The sequence below is a fragment of the Chiloscyllium punctatum genome, chromosome 39, assembly GCF_047496795.1.
Source record: "Chiloscyllium punctatum isolate Juve2018m chromosome 39, sChiPun1.3, whole genome shotgun sequence".
Taxonomy (NCBI): domain Eukaryota; kingdom Metazoa; phylum Chordata; class Chondrichthyes; order Orectolobiformes; family Hemiscylliidae; genus Chiloscyllium; species Chiloscyllium punctatum.
In genome coordinates, this window is record NC_092777.1 from 57,440,848 (window position 1) to 57,458,151 (window position 17,304).

The window sequence follows — 17,304 nt, forward strand, 5'->3', positions numbered from 1 at the left end:
TGGATCAGACTCAATGGGCTGAATGGCCTAATTATGCTCCTATATTGTATGGTCTTATTATCTTTGGATAACTCAACCAGCACTGTGCCTGCTAGCCCCACAACAGCCATTCAGAAGTTGTTTGTATGGGTGGCCAAAGGGTAGGAATGGACTAATGGATGTTGGATTTCTGAGCATGCGTCCCTGTGGGGAGCAGGTGGATGTTGGTGATAGTTTGAAAGGATTTAAAAACTGGAGACCTGAAGGAGTGGAACCTTTCAGTCTCCGCTTTTGATAGCAGTGAAAAGCCCCCTCCTGGTACCAATGGAAGGAGAGATTTGACACAAAAAAAAGATGGAAAATCAAAAGTGCGGGTAACTTTGAGATGTTGACCTGAGGGAACATAGGAACAGAAGTAGGCTGTTAATCACCACAAGCCTGTTCAGCCATTCACTGGGATCATGGCTGACTAATTCCATATACCTGCCTTTAATACCTTTTGCTTAACAAAAAATTATCTACCTTAGATTTAAAATTACAACTGATCTCACCACCATTGCCATTTGTGGAAGAGAGTTCCAAACCCCTCCCACCCTTTGCATGTGGAGGTGCTTCCTAACATCTCTCCTGAACAGTCTGGCCCTAATTCTCAGACTCTGCTCCCTAATTCCAGGCGTACAGAGATTTGAGAAAGCCAAAGCAGACACCAAAGATTATGCCCAAGTGCCCCACTTGAGTGATGGTTACAATCAATGAAAGTCGAAATGAATGTTGCTGAAAGATTGGGGAAGAAAACAGAAGTGGGATAGGAAAAGGGAGACATTGCAACAGAACAGGCTGGTGATGGGGAAGCCCTATTTTGACAAAGTGAAATATTTAATGACTGTGAATGCACTTGCTGAGACAGTGCAGAGTTTGATTTCTGACCACCACCTGTACAAAAGCCCATTGCAAAGAAGTCCCATCACACTTGAGATGTTAACTCTGTTTCTCTCTCCAAAGATGCTGCTAGACTTGCTGAATTTCTCTATCTTTGTATCAAATCTCCCACATATGCAGTATTTTGCTTGTGTTAAACAAACACAAAATTGTTCCCACCTTAAACATTTCAGGTCTTTGTGTTAAATATTCAATTGTATTTATTATTCTTAGCTATTAGAATATTTTAGTTGGTATGTGCAGACGGTTTTGGCAACTGAACATTATTATCCACCAGACCAGCCTCTGTGTGTATATCACATGGTGTTTTATCAGACTTTGTGATAATACCCTGCAAGTGAAATAGCCTTCTCTGTATTTGATCAAAGGACCAAAAATTTAATGCACTTTTTAAAAGAATTGCCTTCATTTGAGATGATGATAGTAGACATCTTGGAGTGGATATAATTCATTCTCAACAATGTTTGTTGTACTTAATTTTTCCCACCCTCAATTTGATATATGGATACATGGCTACAGTACAGATACAATGCACTAATACAGTACAGATACTGTATACACAGCTACAGTCTGACACACCGATGTACATGCAGATACAATACAGTTCACAGCTGAAGTATACACAGATGTACGTGCAGATACGATACAGTCTACATACAGTGTACATGCAGATACAATGCACATGTACATACACACACACACCCCCTATAGATGCATATGTGCACACAAACTTTCTCTCACACACACAAAGACACTAACAGGTTCTCTGTATTAATATTCACATTGTTTACAACCATCTCTCTCCATATGATTTGCTACAAATGAGAATTGAGAAATTTTTTAAAACAATAATGTGTTTTTCTCAACTTTATTTTTTTTTCATCGTGGACTGTTTTCCTGTAGGTTATTGGGGTAAGTATTTAAAGGATGGTTAAATGTCCATGCATTCAAACAAGAGCTGGGACACACTTTAAGGCTGAAATATAATTAATAAGTCATTTAAGTTACGTACACATCAGAATTGCACCAATGCACAGCTCACTTATACGATGGTTCTCCATACTCATTGAAATATTTTTAAATATTGTAATCAATCATCAACAAAAATAGTCAGGCGCTGAGGAACTGCCCTGCAGCAAAAAAATTAGTTTCATGTACTTTAACACAGATTTGTCAGCTAGGAGTTAACAGTAAATTCAGGGTCAATTCTAAATTGTTCAAAATGGGTAGAAATGAAACACTGAGATCGGGATCAGTTTGTAGAGGTTTCTGCTGAGGGCAACAGTGGGATCAGGCGTTCATACATTCCTGTGAGTCCAGCGACAGATATACATCAGCTTTACATTGGAAAGTGCTCAGGCCATCCTGGATGAGTTCACAACTCTGCAGATTGGGAGAGATGTCCTTGACACAGACAGCCTGTGGAATGAACACACACACACAAACACCAACACGGTAATTTATTAAAACCAGGAGTCCTGGAGAACACCGAGTTAACATTTCAGGTGCAGCAAGACTGTTCTTTGGAACTGCGTCTCTCTCTCTACACACCCCCTCCACCCGCCCCGTCTCCTAACTGTCAGGGCCACCAGATTACGACAATGTTACAACTACACTGTCCTTGTGGTAGCGTCCCTACCTCTAAACCAGGTTTAACTCCCGGCTGCTCCTGTTATTATGTAATAACGTCTCGGAACAGGTTAATTTAAAACGTACCTCTAACTACACTGCAGTTTGTGGAGGTGCCGGTGTTGGACTGGAGTGGACAAATTTTAAAACATCCAACCAGTTTATTTGGAAGCACTATCTTTCGGAGCGCTGCTCCTTCATCAGGTAACCTAGCAAACTTTAGTGTTTATTTGTAGACTACAGGAGACCGTGTGGACAGGTTGTGTTGTGACGGGTTTTACTTTAAAACCATCCTCCAGCTAGTCTGGTTTTGTAAATTTCAGCTGTTAAGTATTTGCAAGGATTCCCGTTCTGATTATAATCCTTATGGTCTGTAACTGCGCTGAGCTTGGATGCAGAGTAATCGCAAAATATTCAACTAGCGACTCCCTAGAAAACAGAAACTGCAGCTCCATTCAGTCTTCACCTTCTCTGTCTCTTTCTCTCCCTCACCCTCTCACTATCTATTCCCTTCACTTCACCCCTGCTCTCACCCTCCCCTCACACTCTCTCCACCACACTCCCCCTGTATGCGCTACCCCACCTTCTCTCAAACTCACTCTTCAACCTTCCTTACTCGCACTCCCACACACACACAACTTTCCGCCCTTTGCCTACTCTCTCCCTTCCTCACTCTCCCCTCCCTCATTCTCCTCCTCCCTCATTCTCCTCCTGTCAGGCTGACAGTTCCCTCTCCCTCTGCTGTGTACAGCCTGGGATCTTTGGGGTTGGGGTAAATTCCAGGGAGTGCAGTTTAAATTGTTCTGTCAGCCTTTAATCAAACCCTCGCGGAGCTTCTCTCGGTCGACCTTAAAAGCCAGCCCCTCTTCCCCATCACCAACACACAATACTCTCTGGGATTTGTAGCGCAGGTTTAACCTGAAACGTAAACCCATTCGAAATGACAGCCTTCCAAAGTGTGACAGTGTATGATATTGGTTTAAAACTACATTCTGATGCAGTTTTTTAAAGCAATCTGCTACAGATTTCTCCCGTGGAGTCTGTGTCCCCTCGGGGTGTATTTGCCACGGCTGCTTTCTCAATATCTCCCCCCCCCCCCCCCCCACACCTCCCGCCGCCTGCCCTCTGTGTCCCTCCTTGGTATCTCCCTCCTCAGTCTGTTCCTGTGTATCCTGTCCCGCATTCCATCCTCTCTCTTTCCACAATCCTGCCAGCACTCACCCCCTCTATTTACACCTTGACCATTTCCCTGTCTCTGTCAATGTGACACCTGTCCTCACCACAGTCCCTACCCCTTCCCCTCTCTGTGAATCTTCCCTTCCTCTTTCTACTTCCTCTCTCCCATCTCCCGCTCTCTGTCCTCTCCCCTACCTTCCTTGACCCACCCCTCTCTCCCTCCCTATTCCACATTCTTTTCCCGCCCTCCCAACTCCCTCTCTCCATTCCCCACACTTTCCGCCTCCTCCTGTCTGAGTTTCTTTTCTCTCTCACCACCTCACATCTTTTTTCCTCCCAACTTCCCTCTCACCTCCCTCTCCCACTCCATCTCTCACCTCCCTCTCCCACAGTCTAACAATTCCATTTTCTCTCTCTCTCCTTCCATACTGCCCGCCCATCTTTTCCTTCTCCCCTTCCCTATCCCACTCTCTCCCTTTTCCCACCTCTCTCTTCAATTTCTCCCTATCCCTTTCTCCCCCATCTTTCTCATTTCTCTCCCCATCCATCTCTCCCTCTATCTCTCCCTATCCCTCTCCTCCCTCCCCTCCCTCTCCCTGTCTCTCCCCCTCCCTCTCCCTCTCCCTGTCTCTCCCCCTCCCTCTCCCTCTCCCTGTCTCTCCCCCTCCCCTCTCACTCACCATGGTTTTGATGAGGGTGTTGCTCCGGTGTTGACTCCCCTGCTCCGATTCCACGCTGTTTTCTGCCGCCTCTGACCCGGGGCTGAGCTCTGATCTGCGGATGTAGGGCGAGCGGCGGATCCCGGACAGGAGCCCGGAGGCTCTGCCGACCGAGTAGTAGGTGGGTCCGGTCGCCTGTTTGTACCAGGCTTGCCCGGGGCTGGGCAGGAAGCTGGAGAGCAGGATACTGAGTAATACCAGCTTCAGGGAGCTCTCCAGGGATGGCATCTTGTGATTGCTGGAGACTGGCTGGGACAGCAGCTCCGAATGGGAATGGACCATCCCCACCTTCCCTTATATAAGCACTCAAACCATCCCCCTACTCTCATTCTCTCATTACACACACGCCCCCTCTCCACTGTGTACCAATCCGGAACCATCCAGGGACTCTTCACTGCCCCCTCCTCCCCACCCCCCCAACCACAAACACACACCAAGGAGGGGGCCATCACTAACAGGACCAGCACAATAAAGGTTTATAAAGGGGGCATGGACAGGGTAAATAGACGAGGTCTGTTCCCTGGGGTGGGGGAGCCCAGAACTAGAGGGCACAGGTTAAGGGTGAGAGGGGAAAGATATAATAGGGACCTAAGGGGTGACTTTCTCACTCAGAGGGTGGTACGTGTATGGAATGAGCTGCCAGAGGATGTGGTGGAGGCTGGTACAATTACAGCATTTGAAAGGCATTTTGTAAGAAATGAATACAAAGGGTTTAGAGAGGTATGGGTCAAGTGCTGGCAAATGGGGCTAGATTAGCTTAGGATATCTAGTTGGCATGGACGAGTTGGACTGCGGGGTCTGTTTCTGTGCTGTATGACTCTAAGTGACCTCTTTCTCAAGGGGGTATTTGGTCATAGCATTACAGAGCTGCACAGCACAGAAACAGACCCCGCAGTCCAACTCGTCCATGCCGACTAGATATCCTAAGGTAATCTAGCCCCATTTGCCAGCACTTGACCCATACCTCTCTAAACCCTTTGTATTCATTTCTTACAAAATGCCTTTCAAATGCTGTAATTGTACCAGCCTCCACCACATCCTCTGGCAGCTCATTCCACACACGTACCACCCTCTGAGTGAGAAAGTCGCCCCTTAGGTCCCTTTTAAATCTTTCCCCTCTCACCTTAAAACAATGCCCTCTAGTTTTGGATTCCTCTACCCCCCATCTTGTCTATTCACCCTATCCATGCCCCTCATGATTTTATAAACCTCTACCAGGTCAGACCTCTGTCTCTGACACTCCAGGGAAAAAAGCTGCAGCCTATTCAGCCTCTCCCTTTAGCTCAAATCCTCCAACCCTGGCAGCGTTCTTGTGGATCTTTCCTGAACCCTGTCAAGTTTCACAACATTCCTATAACAGAGAGACCAGAATTGAATGCAGTATTCTAAAAGTGACCTAACCAATGTACAGCTGCAATATGACCTCCCAACTCCTATACTCAATGCACTGACCAATAAAGACAAACACCTTCACTATCCTGGCTACCTGCTTCTTGAAACCCCTGCTATCCTAACTTTGTGAGGGCACTCCGAGGGGAGGGAGTCCCAGGAATTTGACTCACCCAGCAATATACCAGCCTGACTTGGCAAATGTATGACTCCAAAGGCCACTCGCAGCCGGTGGTGTTCTTTAGAGAGGCAGTTACCCTTTGGTGAGGCACTTCAGGGGTTAAATGGTCAGACTGGGGGTAAGGAGGTTGGTGGGGACAGAGTACAAGGGAATGGACGGTGTGTGAGAGGAGCAGGGTTCTGGTTAAATAAAGGTTCAGACAGGGCTGGGTGGTGTGATGTCAGCATGTGATTCCCAGAACTGGGCACCATCTGGAGACTGGGATTTAGAGGATTCCCTTGTTTCATATTCCACGTTCCTTTTTAAAAAAAAGTAAGCATCCGCACACTTTCTAAACCATCCTATTAATTTGACACATCAAAGGTTCCTGATTTTGTATCTGTTAAATTCCTCTGCTCTTGCACCTCCTTAACATCATAGCTTGCAGCTGCTTCACTCCTTGCTCTCTTTCATTCTGAAGAAGAATCATTCCTGACTCGAAACATTAGCTCTGTTTCTCTCTCAGACCTGCCGAGTGTCTCCAGCATTCTCTTTGTTTGTGCCACTCTGTGTTTTTCTCTCTCTGCTCATAAAACTGTTTGCCACCACATTCTACTTTCTTTCCCTTGACCCATTACAAACCCAGGTGACCATTGTCCATAAGAAATAGGATGAGGAGTAGGCCATTTGGCCCCTCGAGCCTGTTTCACTGTTCACTAGGATTATGGCTGATCCGACATTCCCCACGTCCACTTTCTGCCCTCTCCCCGTAACCCTTGATTCCCGACTGATCAAGAATCTATCTCCGCCTTCAATATCCACAAGGACTCTGCCCCCATAGCTCTCTGGGGCAAGGACACACAGCCCTCTGACGGAAGGAATTCCTCCTCATCTCAGCCTTAAATTGGCGCCTCTTTATTCTGACACTGTGCCCTCTGGTCCTAGACTCCCCTATAAGGAAAAATATCCTCTCAGCATTGACTCTGACAAGAACCCTGTATGTTTTAATGAGATCACCTCTCCTTCTCCTAAGTCCCAATGATCTTTTAACATTATATTTCACTTTTGAACATGTCTCTTCATCAGTCCTCTCTGTTATTTCAATTGGGTTAGTCAGGCAGTGTTCTGCCTTTGATAAATCTATCAGCTAAAAACCCAGGCTTCTCCAAGTGGGAATTAATTTTATCCTTGAAAGAGTTTTCACAGTTTTCTTGTAATTAACTTCACGGCAATCAGTCTAATGTTTATCAGATTTATCCCTTTCCCCTTTTCTAAATGGAGTGTAATATTTCCAATCCTCCGACATCACTCTAAAATGAAAAGTGGATTGTGATCACAGCTTCAGCTATTTCCACTCAGCCTCCCTCAGCAATCGAAGGATTCAGGGCAAAAGTGAGGACTGCAGATGCTGGAGATCAGAGTCTAGATTAGAGTGGTGCTGGAAAAGCAGAGCAGGTCAGGCAGCATCCGAGGAGCAGGAAAATTGACGTTTCGGGCAAAAGGCCTTCATCAGGAATAGAGGCAGGGAGCCTCCAGGGTGGAGAGATAAATGGGAGGGGGGGGGGGGGGGGGGGGGTTGCTGGGGAGAAGGTAGCCTAGATACAGACGGTGGATAGGAGTGGGAATGAAGGTGATAGGTCAGAGAGGAGGGTGGAGTGGATAGGTGGGAAGGGGGATAGGCAGGTAGGACAGGTCATGAGGATGGTACTGAGCTGGAAGGTTGGAACTGGGGTAGGGGAAATGAGGAAACTGGTGAAGTCCACCCCCATCCACCTATTGTACTCTAGGCTACCTTCTCCCAAGCCTCACCACCCCCCTCCCATTTATTTCCCCACCCCGGAGGCTCCCTGCCTTCATTCCTGATGAAGGGCTTTTGCCCGAAACGTCAATTTTCCTGCTCCTTGGATGCTGCCTGACCTGCTGTGCTTTTCCAGCACCACTCTAATCTAGAATCGAAGGATTCACCCAACTGGACCAGGTAAGTTGCTAACTTTGAGTACCTTTGAGTAATGCCAACCTATTCAGTGCCTCTGGCTATGATTGAAAAAAGAGAGAAACAATGTCTCAACTCTCTCCTTTACTCTGACTTCAACCACCCCTTTGGTAGAGGCAGAATCAATGTACTCATTTGATACCTCAGTAATGTCATCTTTCTCCACAAAGTGAATTCATTTTTGGTCCCTAATTACTCCCAACCTTCCTTTAACTTTCATTTTGCTTTTTAACATGAAATATGTCTGGGTTCTAGTTGAGGTTACGTTTCTATTACCCTTCAGTATGACCATGCAGACTGGTTTTGGATTATAATCTGTACCAGTTATTAAATTATTTTAGCAGCTTTTTTATTTGTTATCCAAGGAGCTCTAGCTTTGGATGCTTTAAGTTTCTTCCTTTCTGGGAACTGCTTTGGTTCGAGACCTGCTATTTCCTATTCATTCTGTTTCTGGCTAATTTGTATCTTGTCCAACTGTGCTAAATCCCTCCTCAAATGCGTGAACTTGATTTTTCTTCCCTCCTTTCTGTAACTGCCTTAAACCTAATTCTATTGTGGTCACTGTTGCCTACACACTCTCCCTCTAATGGGGAAACTGAGAAGAGCAGGAGGAGGCCATTTGGCCCTTCAAGCCTGCTCTGCATTCATCACGATCATGGCTGATCATCCAACTCAAGAGCTTAATCCCGCTTTCTCCTGCTTAATAACCTTTGATCCCCAAGTGTTATATCTAGCTGCCTCTTGAATACACTCAATGTTTTGGCATCAAGTACTTCCTGTGGTAATGAATCCCACAGGCTCACCACTCTCTGGGTGAAGATATGTCTCCTCATCTCCGTCCTAAGTGGTCCACCCCAAATCCTCAGACTGTGACCCCTGGTTCTGGACGCACTCCCACCATCTGGAACATCTTCCTTGCATCTACCCCGTCTCGTCCTGATTAGAATTTTACAAGTCTCTCTGAAATCCCCCCCCCCCTCCTCATTCATCTGAATTCCAGCAAAATCGATCCTAACCTAGTCAATGCTCATCACGAATCAGTCGCTCCATCCCCAGAGTCAGCCTGGGGAAGCCTATGCTGCACTCCCTTCAGAGCAAGAGCTCAGAAAAGGGAGACAAAAACTACACACAATATTCTCAGCACAACATGGTCCTCTTCATTCTCCAGAACCGGATCCAGCATTGCTCCCGTCCTCAGCGAGAAGAACGTTCCCATGTGTATATTTCGCTTTCAATTCTTTGCCCCCTTTATCCTTTACTCTGTCTCATCCCCTGTCTCTATTAGAGTAATTGAAGTCACTCAGTACTCATGCATTATGATTTGCATGTTTTAAAGAAACTTGCGAACAGATTTGTTCCCCTCTCTCTCCTTCTCACTGTGCAGGAATCTGTAGTGAACAGTGTAACCATTTCATTCCTGTTCCTCATCCCAAACCAGATTAATTCAGTGTTTAGAATTGTCAGACTGGCATCTGCCTCCTTCTCCCTCCCTGCCATCTCATTCTCTTCCCTTTCCCTCCGAGCTAGCCAGGAATATATGTTTCCCACTGCCTGCCCATGTTTAAGGCAGGTCTCTGTTATAACAGCTACATTGTTTACCCCATCAGGAAATTAGTGCCTGGAGCTCACTCTGTGTTATTAGTCACTGACTGCAGTCCTTCCTCCATCTGATTCCTGCTCTCGCTGCAACGTCCTATCTTCACCTGCTCTTTGTCGGTCCCTGTTTTCTGCATATCTTTGTTCCCGTCACTGTGTCTGGGAGCAATCGCCTTCATTCAAAATCATCCAGATGAGCTGAGGAGATGATGGATTAGGGAGATGCTGCAGAATGGAAGGTGGAGACAGCAGACACATGAGTTGCCCGAGAAGGTATACTCAAAACGTTTACTCGCGTATTCTTCCCTTGTGTGACAGAAAAAAGGCAGACTCAGAATTTAATGAAATAAGCCTTTCTTTATTTTAACTCTTTAAGTATAATACTCAATATAAAACATTTATTTGTTGCAACTTACTTTTTATTTCATCTAACATAATGTCAACTTCAACTCATTTCATTTAGCTTCACTTTATTTAATCCACAATTGTGGGCGGCACGGTGGCACAGTGGTTAGCACTGCTGCCTCACAGCACCAGAGACCCGGGTTCAATTCCCGCCTCGGGCGGCTCTCTGTGTGGAGTTTGCACATTCTCCCCGTGTCTGCGTGGGTTCCCTCCGGGTGCTCCGGTTTCCTCCCACAATCCAAAAATGTGCAGGTTAGGTGAATTGGCCATGCTAAATTGCCCGTAGTGTTAGGTGAAGGGGTAAATGTAGGGGAATGGGTCTGGGTGGATGCACTTCGGCGGGTCAGTGTGGACTTGTTTCCACACTGTAAGTAATCTAATTAACCCTAACTCTAGCTCTAAGTTTGACTTGAATCAAACATTACCCGATTGGAATGATGTTCCTGGGCTTGGAATAAGCTGGGGCTGTTTTCCCTGGAGTATTGGAGGCCGAAGGGTGAACTTATAGAGGTTTATAAAATCATGAGGGGCACATATAGGGTGAATAGCCAAGGTCTTTTCCTCAGGGTAAGAGAGTTCAAAATAAGAGGGCGTAGGTTTATGGTGAGAGGGGAAAGATTTACAGAGGACTTAAGGGGCAACGTTTTCACACAGAGGGTGGTGCATGTATGGAATGAGCTGCCAGAGGAAGTGGTGGAGGCTGGTACAATTGCAACATTTAAAAGGCATCTGGATGGGTATATGAATAGGAAGAGTTTGGAGAGATATGGGCCAAATGCTGGCAAATGGTACTAGATTTATATAGGATATCTGGTCAGCACAGACGAATTGGACCGAAGGGTCTGTTTCGGTGCTATACATCTCTATGACTCTAACTGGCCAACTTTGTTCTCTGGTTAGGTCCAGCCTTGTGGTTCTTTGTCTTCTCTGAAGGTAATTTCAGGGCACATACTTCGCAAATGTTGGTCTTGAAGGTGTCTCCTGAGACAATCCTTTGTTTTGATAACTTATCTCAAAAATATGCTTGGTTTCCAGGAAGACACTCAACCAATGAGTTGATCAAAGCGTGATCACATTGTTCAATCCCAACCAATGCAATTTTACAGTTAAATAATTCCCAAATGCTAACACTAAGTCTTGAACAGTAACATTCCATGCTCCGTATAAAGATGCCCATATCATTTGCCTTATTTGGTCAACACAAGGAACTGCATGTCCTGGGCTGCAGCCTTTACTGAGGTCAGAGTTTAAACTAACAACCAAAATTCCCAGCATGCTTCATTATAGCTCTTAACCAATGTTATAGCCATTTCTGCTGTTGGCCACGTGACCACACATGGGCCCAGCACACACAAACACGACATACGTGAACATACAATATATATCAATTCAAAATAAGGGGGGATGCCATTTAGGACTGAGATGAGGAGAATTTTATTTCCATGAATCTTTGGAATTGTATATCCCAGAGGGCTGTGGATGTCCAGTTTTTGAGTATACCTAAAGTAGAGGTTGATAGATCACTATCAAAAGTGTTAAGGATTATGGAAATAGTGTGGGTACAAAGCATTGAAGTGTTCGATCAATCATGATCATAGTAAATGGCAGAGAGGTGTGATGGGCTGAGTGGCCTACTCATTTTCCTAAATGTGTAAGAAACACAGGTAAAAGTCACACCAAACACCAATCTTGCAGGTGCTAATTGTAGGAATTTGCAGCGTTAAAAGTTGGCTTTCTCCTGTTTCTGTCTCATGGCAGTGTCTACACAGGAGAGGTGATTAACATTGCTTTTAAAGACTCTTATATAAATATACGGTCTTCCTATAAGACAGTCTTTGAATGTAACTCTAAAACGTGCTTGTGCTCATTAGTGGTCAAGATAGTTGCGTTTTCCCAGTCAAAAATCATACAATGCCAGGTTATAGTCCAACAGGTTTATTTGGAAGCACTGGCTTTTGGAGCGCTGCTCCTTCATCAGATGCTTTTTCCCCAGAGCGGTTATCTGTTTTATACAGATGTTGGACACTTTAATCTCTGGCTGTGCTGTAAAACCATTTGAAATATGGTGCAGCTGCTCCCTCTGCTGGTGGTGTTATGTAGCACCTAAGACCTCTTGGACTTACAGCATTTCCCAAACCATTTTCCAACATGGTGCTGGAAGAGCACAGCAGTTCAGGCAGCAAAGCTACTTGGATCCAGAATCTGGTTTCCAGCATCTGCAGTCATTGTTTTTACCTCATTTCCCAAACTGGTCTGATTTTCGAGGCTTGAAAATGATTGTGAGACCTGTGGGGGTGGGGTTGAGAGTGTGGCAGAGTTGGGGTAGGGTAGGGGCGTACAGCTATCATAACTCTGCTAGAGATCCATATTCCTGGTCTCGGAGCTTGTGATGCCCCAGTTCTAGTTTCTGGTCAACATGACACAGTGATTTAATAGACTGACCTTTCACCCCCTGGGAGCTGGGGTGTATGCTGGGCACTGACAAGCTGCTTCTGACTGGGTGCAGGTTCACTGCATTGAACTAGTGCCCAACTCGGCCATCACAGCCAGGAGGATTGGTACAATCCCTCCCTCCAGCAGAGAGACAAGACAGAGACACAGCAGCTGCCCCAAGCTCCAGCCAACTGCAATTGACCAACAACAACAACTTGCATTTATATAACTCCCTCATCAGATCAAAATGGCCCAAGGTACTTCACAAGGGCATCATCTTGAGAAAAATGAAGTTGAAATCAGTGAAGGAGATACTAAGAGAGGTGATCAAAAAAGCTTGGTCAAAGTGGTGAGTTTTTACGCTGCCGGCTGGCATGTGGTACTATGTCTGCGTTAAATCCTGTGAACAGAGCCAGCAACTCAAGCCTGGGCCTCCATGAGGCGCTGTGGACCCTCAACAACAGCAGGATTGTACTCCAGCACAATCTGTAACCAGCATATCCCCGACTCAATCATTACCATCAGGCCAGGGAATTAACTGTGGTTCGATGGGGAGTGCAGGAGGGCAGGCTGGGAGCAGCACCAGGTTTACCTGAAGATGAGGAAGCCACCCAACAGGACTATTTGCGTTTCAAACAGCATGAACAACAAGTGACAGACAGAGCTAAGCAATCTCACGGATCAGGTGTAAAGTCTGCAGTCCTGCCTTATCCTGTCGGGAATGGTGGTAGACAATTAAATAACTCACTGGTGAAGGAGGCTCCACAAATCCCTGTCCTCAATGATGGAAGAATTAGAATTAAAGTTAGAATTAGGTTTTATTGCCACATGTATTTAAATATAGGGATACGAGTACAACCAAAAGTGTAGAAGGTCACCCTTTTCTAGCACTATCTCAGGTGCAAAGATACCTCAGTTAAAAATCATAGGTATAAGTAAGAAAATTGAATAAAAAGGTAAAAGTTCAGCATTACAGTCCTTTTAAAGCAGGGCGTCAGGGAAAGATTTACAAGGATGTTGCCAGGGTTGGAGGGTTTCATCTATAGGGAGAGGCTGAACAGGCTGGGTCTGTTTTATCTGGAGCGTAGGAGGCTGAGAGGTGACCTTATAGAGGTTTATAAAATCACGAGGGTCATGGATAGGATAAATAGACAAACTATAAAAGGGACCTAAGGGGCAACTTTTTCATGCAGAGGGTGGTACGTGTGTGGAATGAGCTGCCAGAGGAAGTGGTGGAGGCTGGTACAATTGCAATATTTAAGAGGCATTTGGATGGGTATATAAATAGGAAGGGTTTGGAGGGATATGGGCCGGGTGCTGGCAGGTGGGACTAGATTGGGTTGGGATATCTGGTCAGCATCGATGAGTTGGACCGGAGGGTCTGCTTCCACACTGTACATCTCTAAGACTCTATGACCACTTCCATTTGGAAGGACAAGGGCAGCAGTAACATGGGAACAACACCCCCTGCAAATTCTCCTCCAAGCCACTCACTATCCTTATTTGGAAGTATATCGCTGTTCCTTCACTGCTGCTGGGTCAAACTTCGGTAACTCTCTACTCCAAGGCTTTAGGAGTAAACCCACAGACACAGTGGTTCATAAAGGCAGCTCAGCCTCACCTCCTCAAGAGGCAATTAGGGACGGGCAATAAATGCTGGTCTAGCCAGCGATGCCCATATCCTATTGCTCTTGCAGCAAAGAGAGTGAAAGGTGGGGAAGGGGATTATGAAAAGCATTAGGAGGGGGGTTCCTGAGCCTCTTCTTCATTGTTAAGTGAAATGCTTCTCAGATTGACAGAGGGCACCACCCTGAACCTGGGAGGCTGTGGGAATGACGGGGTGAACCCAGGCAGCTGCCACAATATGGACATAAATTAAAACACGCTCCATTCAGGATGCTGCTCTTTATTAAAGGCCTTTCAGCTGACACAGTATTCGCCCCCTCCCCTAACCACCTCACTCCCTCCAGCCCCCGAGAGAAACTGTGTCTTCCCCTGTAACCACCCGCGGGAGGATCTGTGTAACTCCCTCCTCGCTCCCACTTGCTCTCGCAGGGCTCTTCATACAACAGGGAGGGGCTGGAGCGTGATCAACTTTATAAGTCAAACTTAGTGTCACACGCTGACTTCTCAAACTTTCTCTGCTTCATCTGTGTGCACATGTCTGTGTGTCCACCTGTGTATGTATGTGCATGTGTGTCTGTGTGTGCATGTGTGTCTGTGTGTGCATGTGTACATGCATATGCATGTGTGTCTGTGTGTGCATGTATATATAGAACATAGAACATAGAACGTAGAAGAATACAGCACAGTATAGGCCCTTTGGCCCTCGATGTTGCGCCGATCCAAGCCCACCTAACCTACACTAACCCACTATCCTCCATATACCTATCCAATGCCCGTTTAAATGCCCATAAAGAGGGAGAGTCCACCACTGCTACTGGCAGGGCATTCCATGAACTCACGACTCGCTGAGTAAAGAACCTACCCCTAACATCTGTCCTATACCTACCACCCCTTAATTTAAAGCTATGCCCCCTCGTAATAGCTGACTCCATACGTGGAAAAAGGTTCACACAGTCAACCCTATCTAAACCCCTAATCATCTTGTACACCTCTATCAAGTCACCCCTAAACCTTCTTTTCTCCAATGAAAACAGCCCCAAGTGCCTCAGCCTTTCCTCATAGGATCTTCCTACCATACCAGACAATATCCTGGTAAACCTCCTCTGCACCCGTTCCAGTGCCTCCACATCCTTCCTATAGTATGGCGACCAAAACTGCACACAATATTCCAGATGCGGCCGCAACAGAGTCTTATACAACTGTAACATGACCTCAGGACTCCGGAACTCAATTCCTCTACCAATAAAAGCCAGTACGCCATATGCCTTCTTCACTGCACTATTTACCTGGGTGGCAACTTTCAGAGATCTGTGTACATGGACACCAAGATCCCTCTGCTCATCCACGCTATCAAGTATCCGACCATTAGCCCAGTACCCCATCTTTTTGTTACTCTTACCAAAGTGAATCACCTCACACTTAGCTACATTGAACTCCATTTGCCACCATTCTGCCCAGCTCTGCAGCTTATCTATATCCCGCTGTAACCTGCCACATCCTTCCTCACTGTCAACAACTCCTCCGACTTTTGTATCATATGTATGTGCATGTGAGTCTGTGTGTGCACGTGTGCCTGTGTGTGCACTTGTGTCTGTGTGTGCACCTGTGTATGTATTTGTATGTGTGTATGAGTGTGCACCCTTGTATGTATGTGCATGTGTGCATGTGTGTCTGTGTGTGCACCTGTATATGTATGTGCATGTGTGTCTGTGTGCATGTGTGTCTGAGTGTGCACATGTGTGTCTGTATGTGCACCTGTGTATGTGTGTGCATGTGTGCCTGAGTGTGCACCTGTGTATGTATGTGCATGTGTGTCTGTGTGCATGTGTGTCTGTGTGTATGTGTGTCTGAGTGTGCGCATGTGTGTCTGTGTGTGCATCTGTGAGTGTATCTGTGTGTGCACCTGTGTATGTATATGCATGTGTGTCTGAGTGTGCACCTGTGTAGGTATGTGCATGTGTGTCGGTGTGTGCACCTCTGTTTGTGCATGTGTGCATGTGCATGTGCATGTGTGTCTGTGTGTACACCATGTATGTGCATGTTTGTCTGTGTGTACACCTCTGTATGTGCATGTGTGCATGTGCATGTGTGTCTGTGTGTACACCATGTATATGCATGTGTGTCTGAGTGTGCACCTGTGTATGTATTTGCATGTGTGTCTATGTGTGCATGTGTATTTGAGTGTGCAACTACGAATGTGCATGTGTGTGCACCTATGATTATGCATGTGTCTGTGTGTGCACCTGTGTATGTATGTGCATGTGTGTCTGAGTGTGCACATGTGTCTGTGTGTGCACCTGTGTATGTGAATGTGTGCCTGTGTGTACACCTGTGTATGTATGTTCATATGTGTCTGAGTGTGCACCTTTATATGTATGTGCATGTTTGTCTGTGTGTACACCTGTGTATGTATGTGCATTTGTGTCTGAGTGTGCACCTGTGTAGGTATGTGCATGTGTGTCGGTATGTGCACCTCTGTTTGTGCATGTGCATGTGTGTCTGTGTGTACACCATGTATGTGCATGTTTGTCTGTGTGTACACCTCTGTATGTGCATGTGTGCATGTGCATGTGTGTCTGTGTGTACACCATGTATATGCATGTGTGTCTGAGTGTGCACCTCTGTATGTATGTGCATGTGTGTCTGAGTGTGCACCTGTGTATGTATTTGCATGTGTGTCTATGTGTGCATGTGTATTTGAGTGTGCAACTATGAATGTGCATGTGTGTGCACCTATGATTATGCATGTGTCTGTGTGTGCACCTGTGTATGTATGTGCATGTGTGTCTGAGTGTGCACATGTGTCTGTGTGTGCACCTGTGTATGTGAATGTGTGCCTGTGTGTACACCGGTGTATGTATGTGCATATGTGTCTGAGTGTGCACCTTTATATGTATGTGCATGTTTGTCTGTGTGTACACCTGTGTATGTATGTGCATTTGTGTCTGAGTGTGCACCTGTGTAGGTATGTGCATGTGTGTCGGTGTGTGCACCTCTGTTTGTGCATGTGTGCATGTGCATGTGCATGTGTGTCTGTGTGTACACCATGTATGTGCATGTTTGTCTGTGTGTACACCTCTGTATGTGCATGTGTGCATGTGCATGTGTGTCTGTGTGTACACCATGTATATGCATGTGTGTCTGAGTGTGCACCTCTATGTATGTGCATGTGTGTCTGAGTGTGCACCTGTGTATGTATCTGCATGTGTGTCTGTGTGTGCACCTGTGTATGTGTGTGTGTGAGTGTGCACCTGTGTATG

General features: G+C 46.0%; 1 protein-coding gene across 1 annotated transcript; it reads right to left on the bottom strand.

The window, feature by feature from the left end:
• Positions 1-1,770: 1,770 nt before the first annotated feature.
• Positions 1,771-4,758, bottom strand: npb (neuropeptide B). Its single transcript, XM_072558788.1, has 2 exons — positions 4,404-4,758; positions 1,771-2,337 (listed from the first exon to the last, which is right to left on the bottom strand). Exons 1-2 carry the CDS (start codon positions 4,722-4,724, stop codon positions 2,209-2,211), a joined length of 450 nt encoding a protein of 149 aa, XP_072414889.1. The 5' UTR covers positions 4,725-4,758; the 3' UTR covers positions 1,771-2,208.
• Between the last annotated feature and the right edge of the window lie 12,546 nt (positions 4,759-17,304).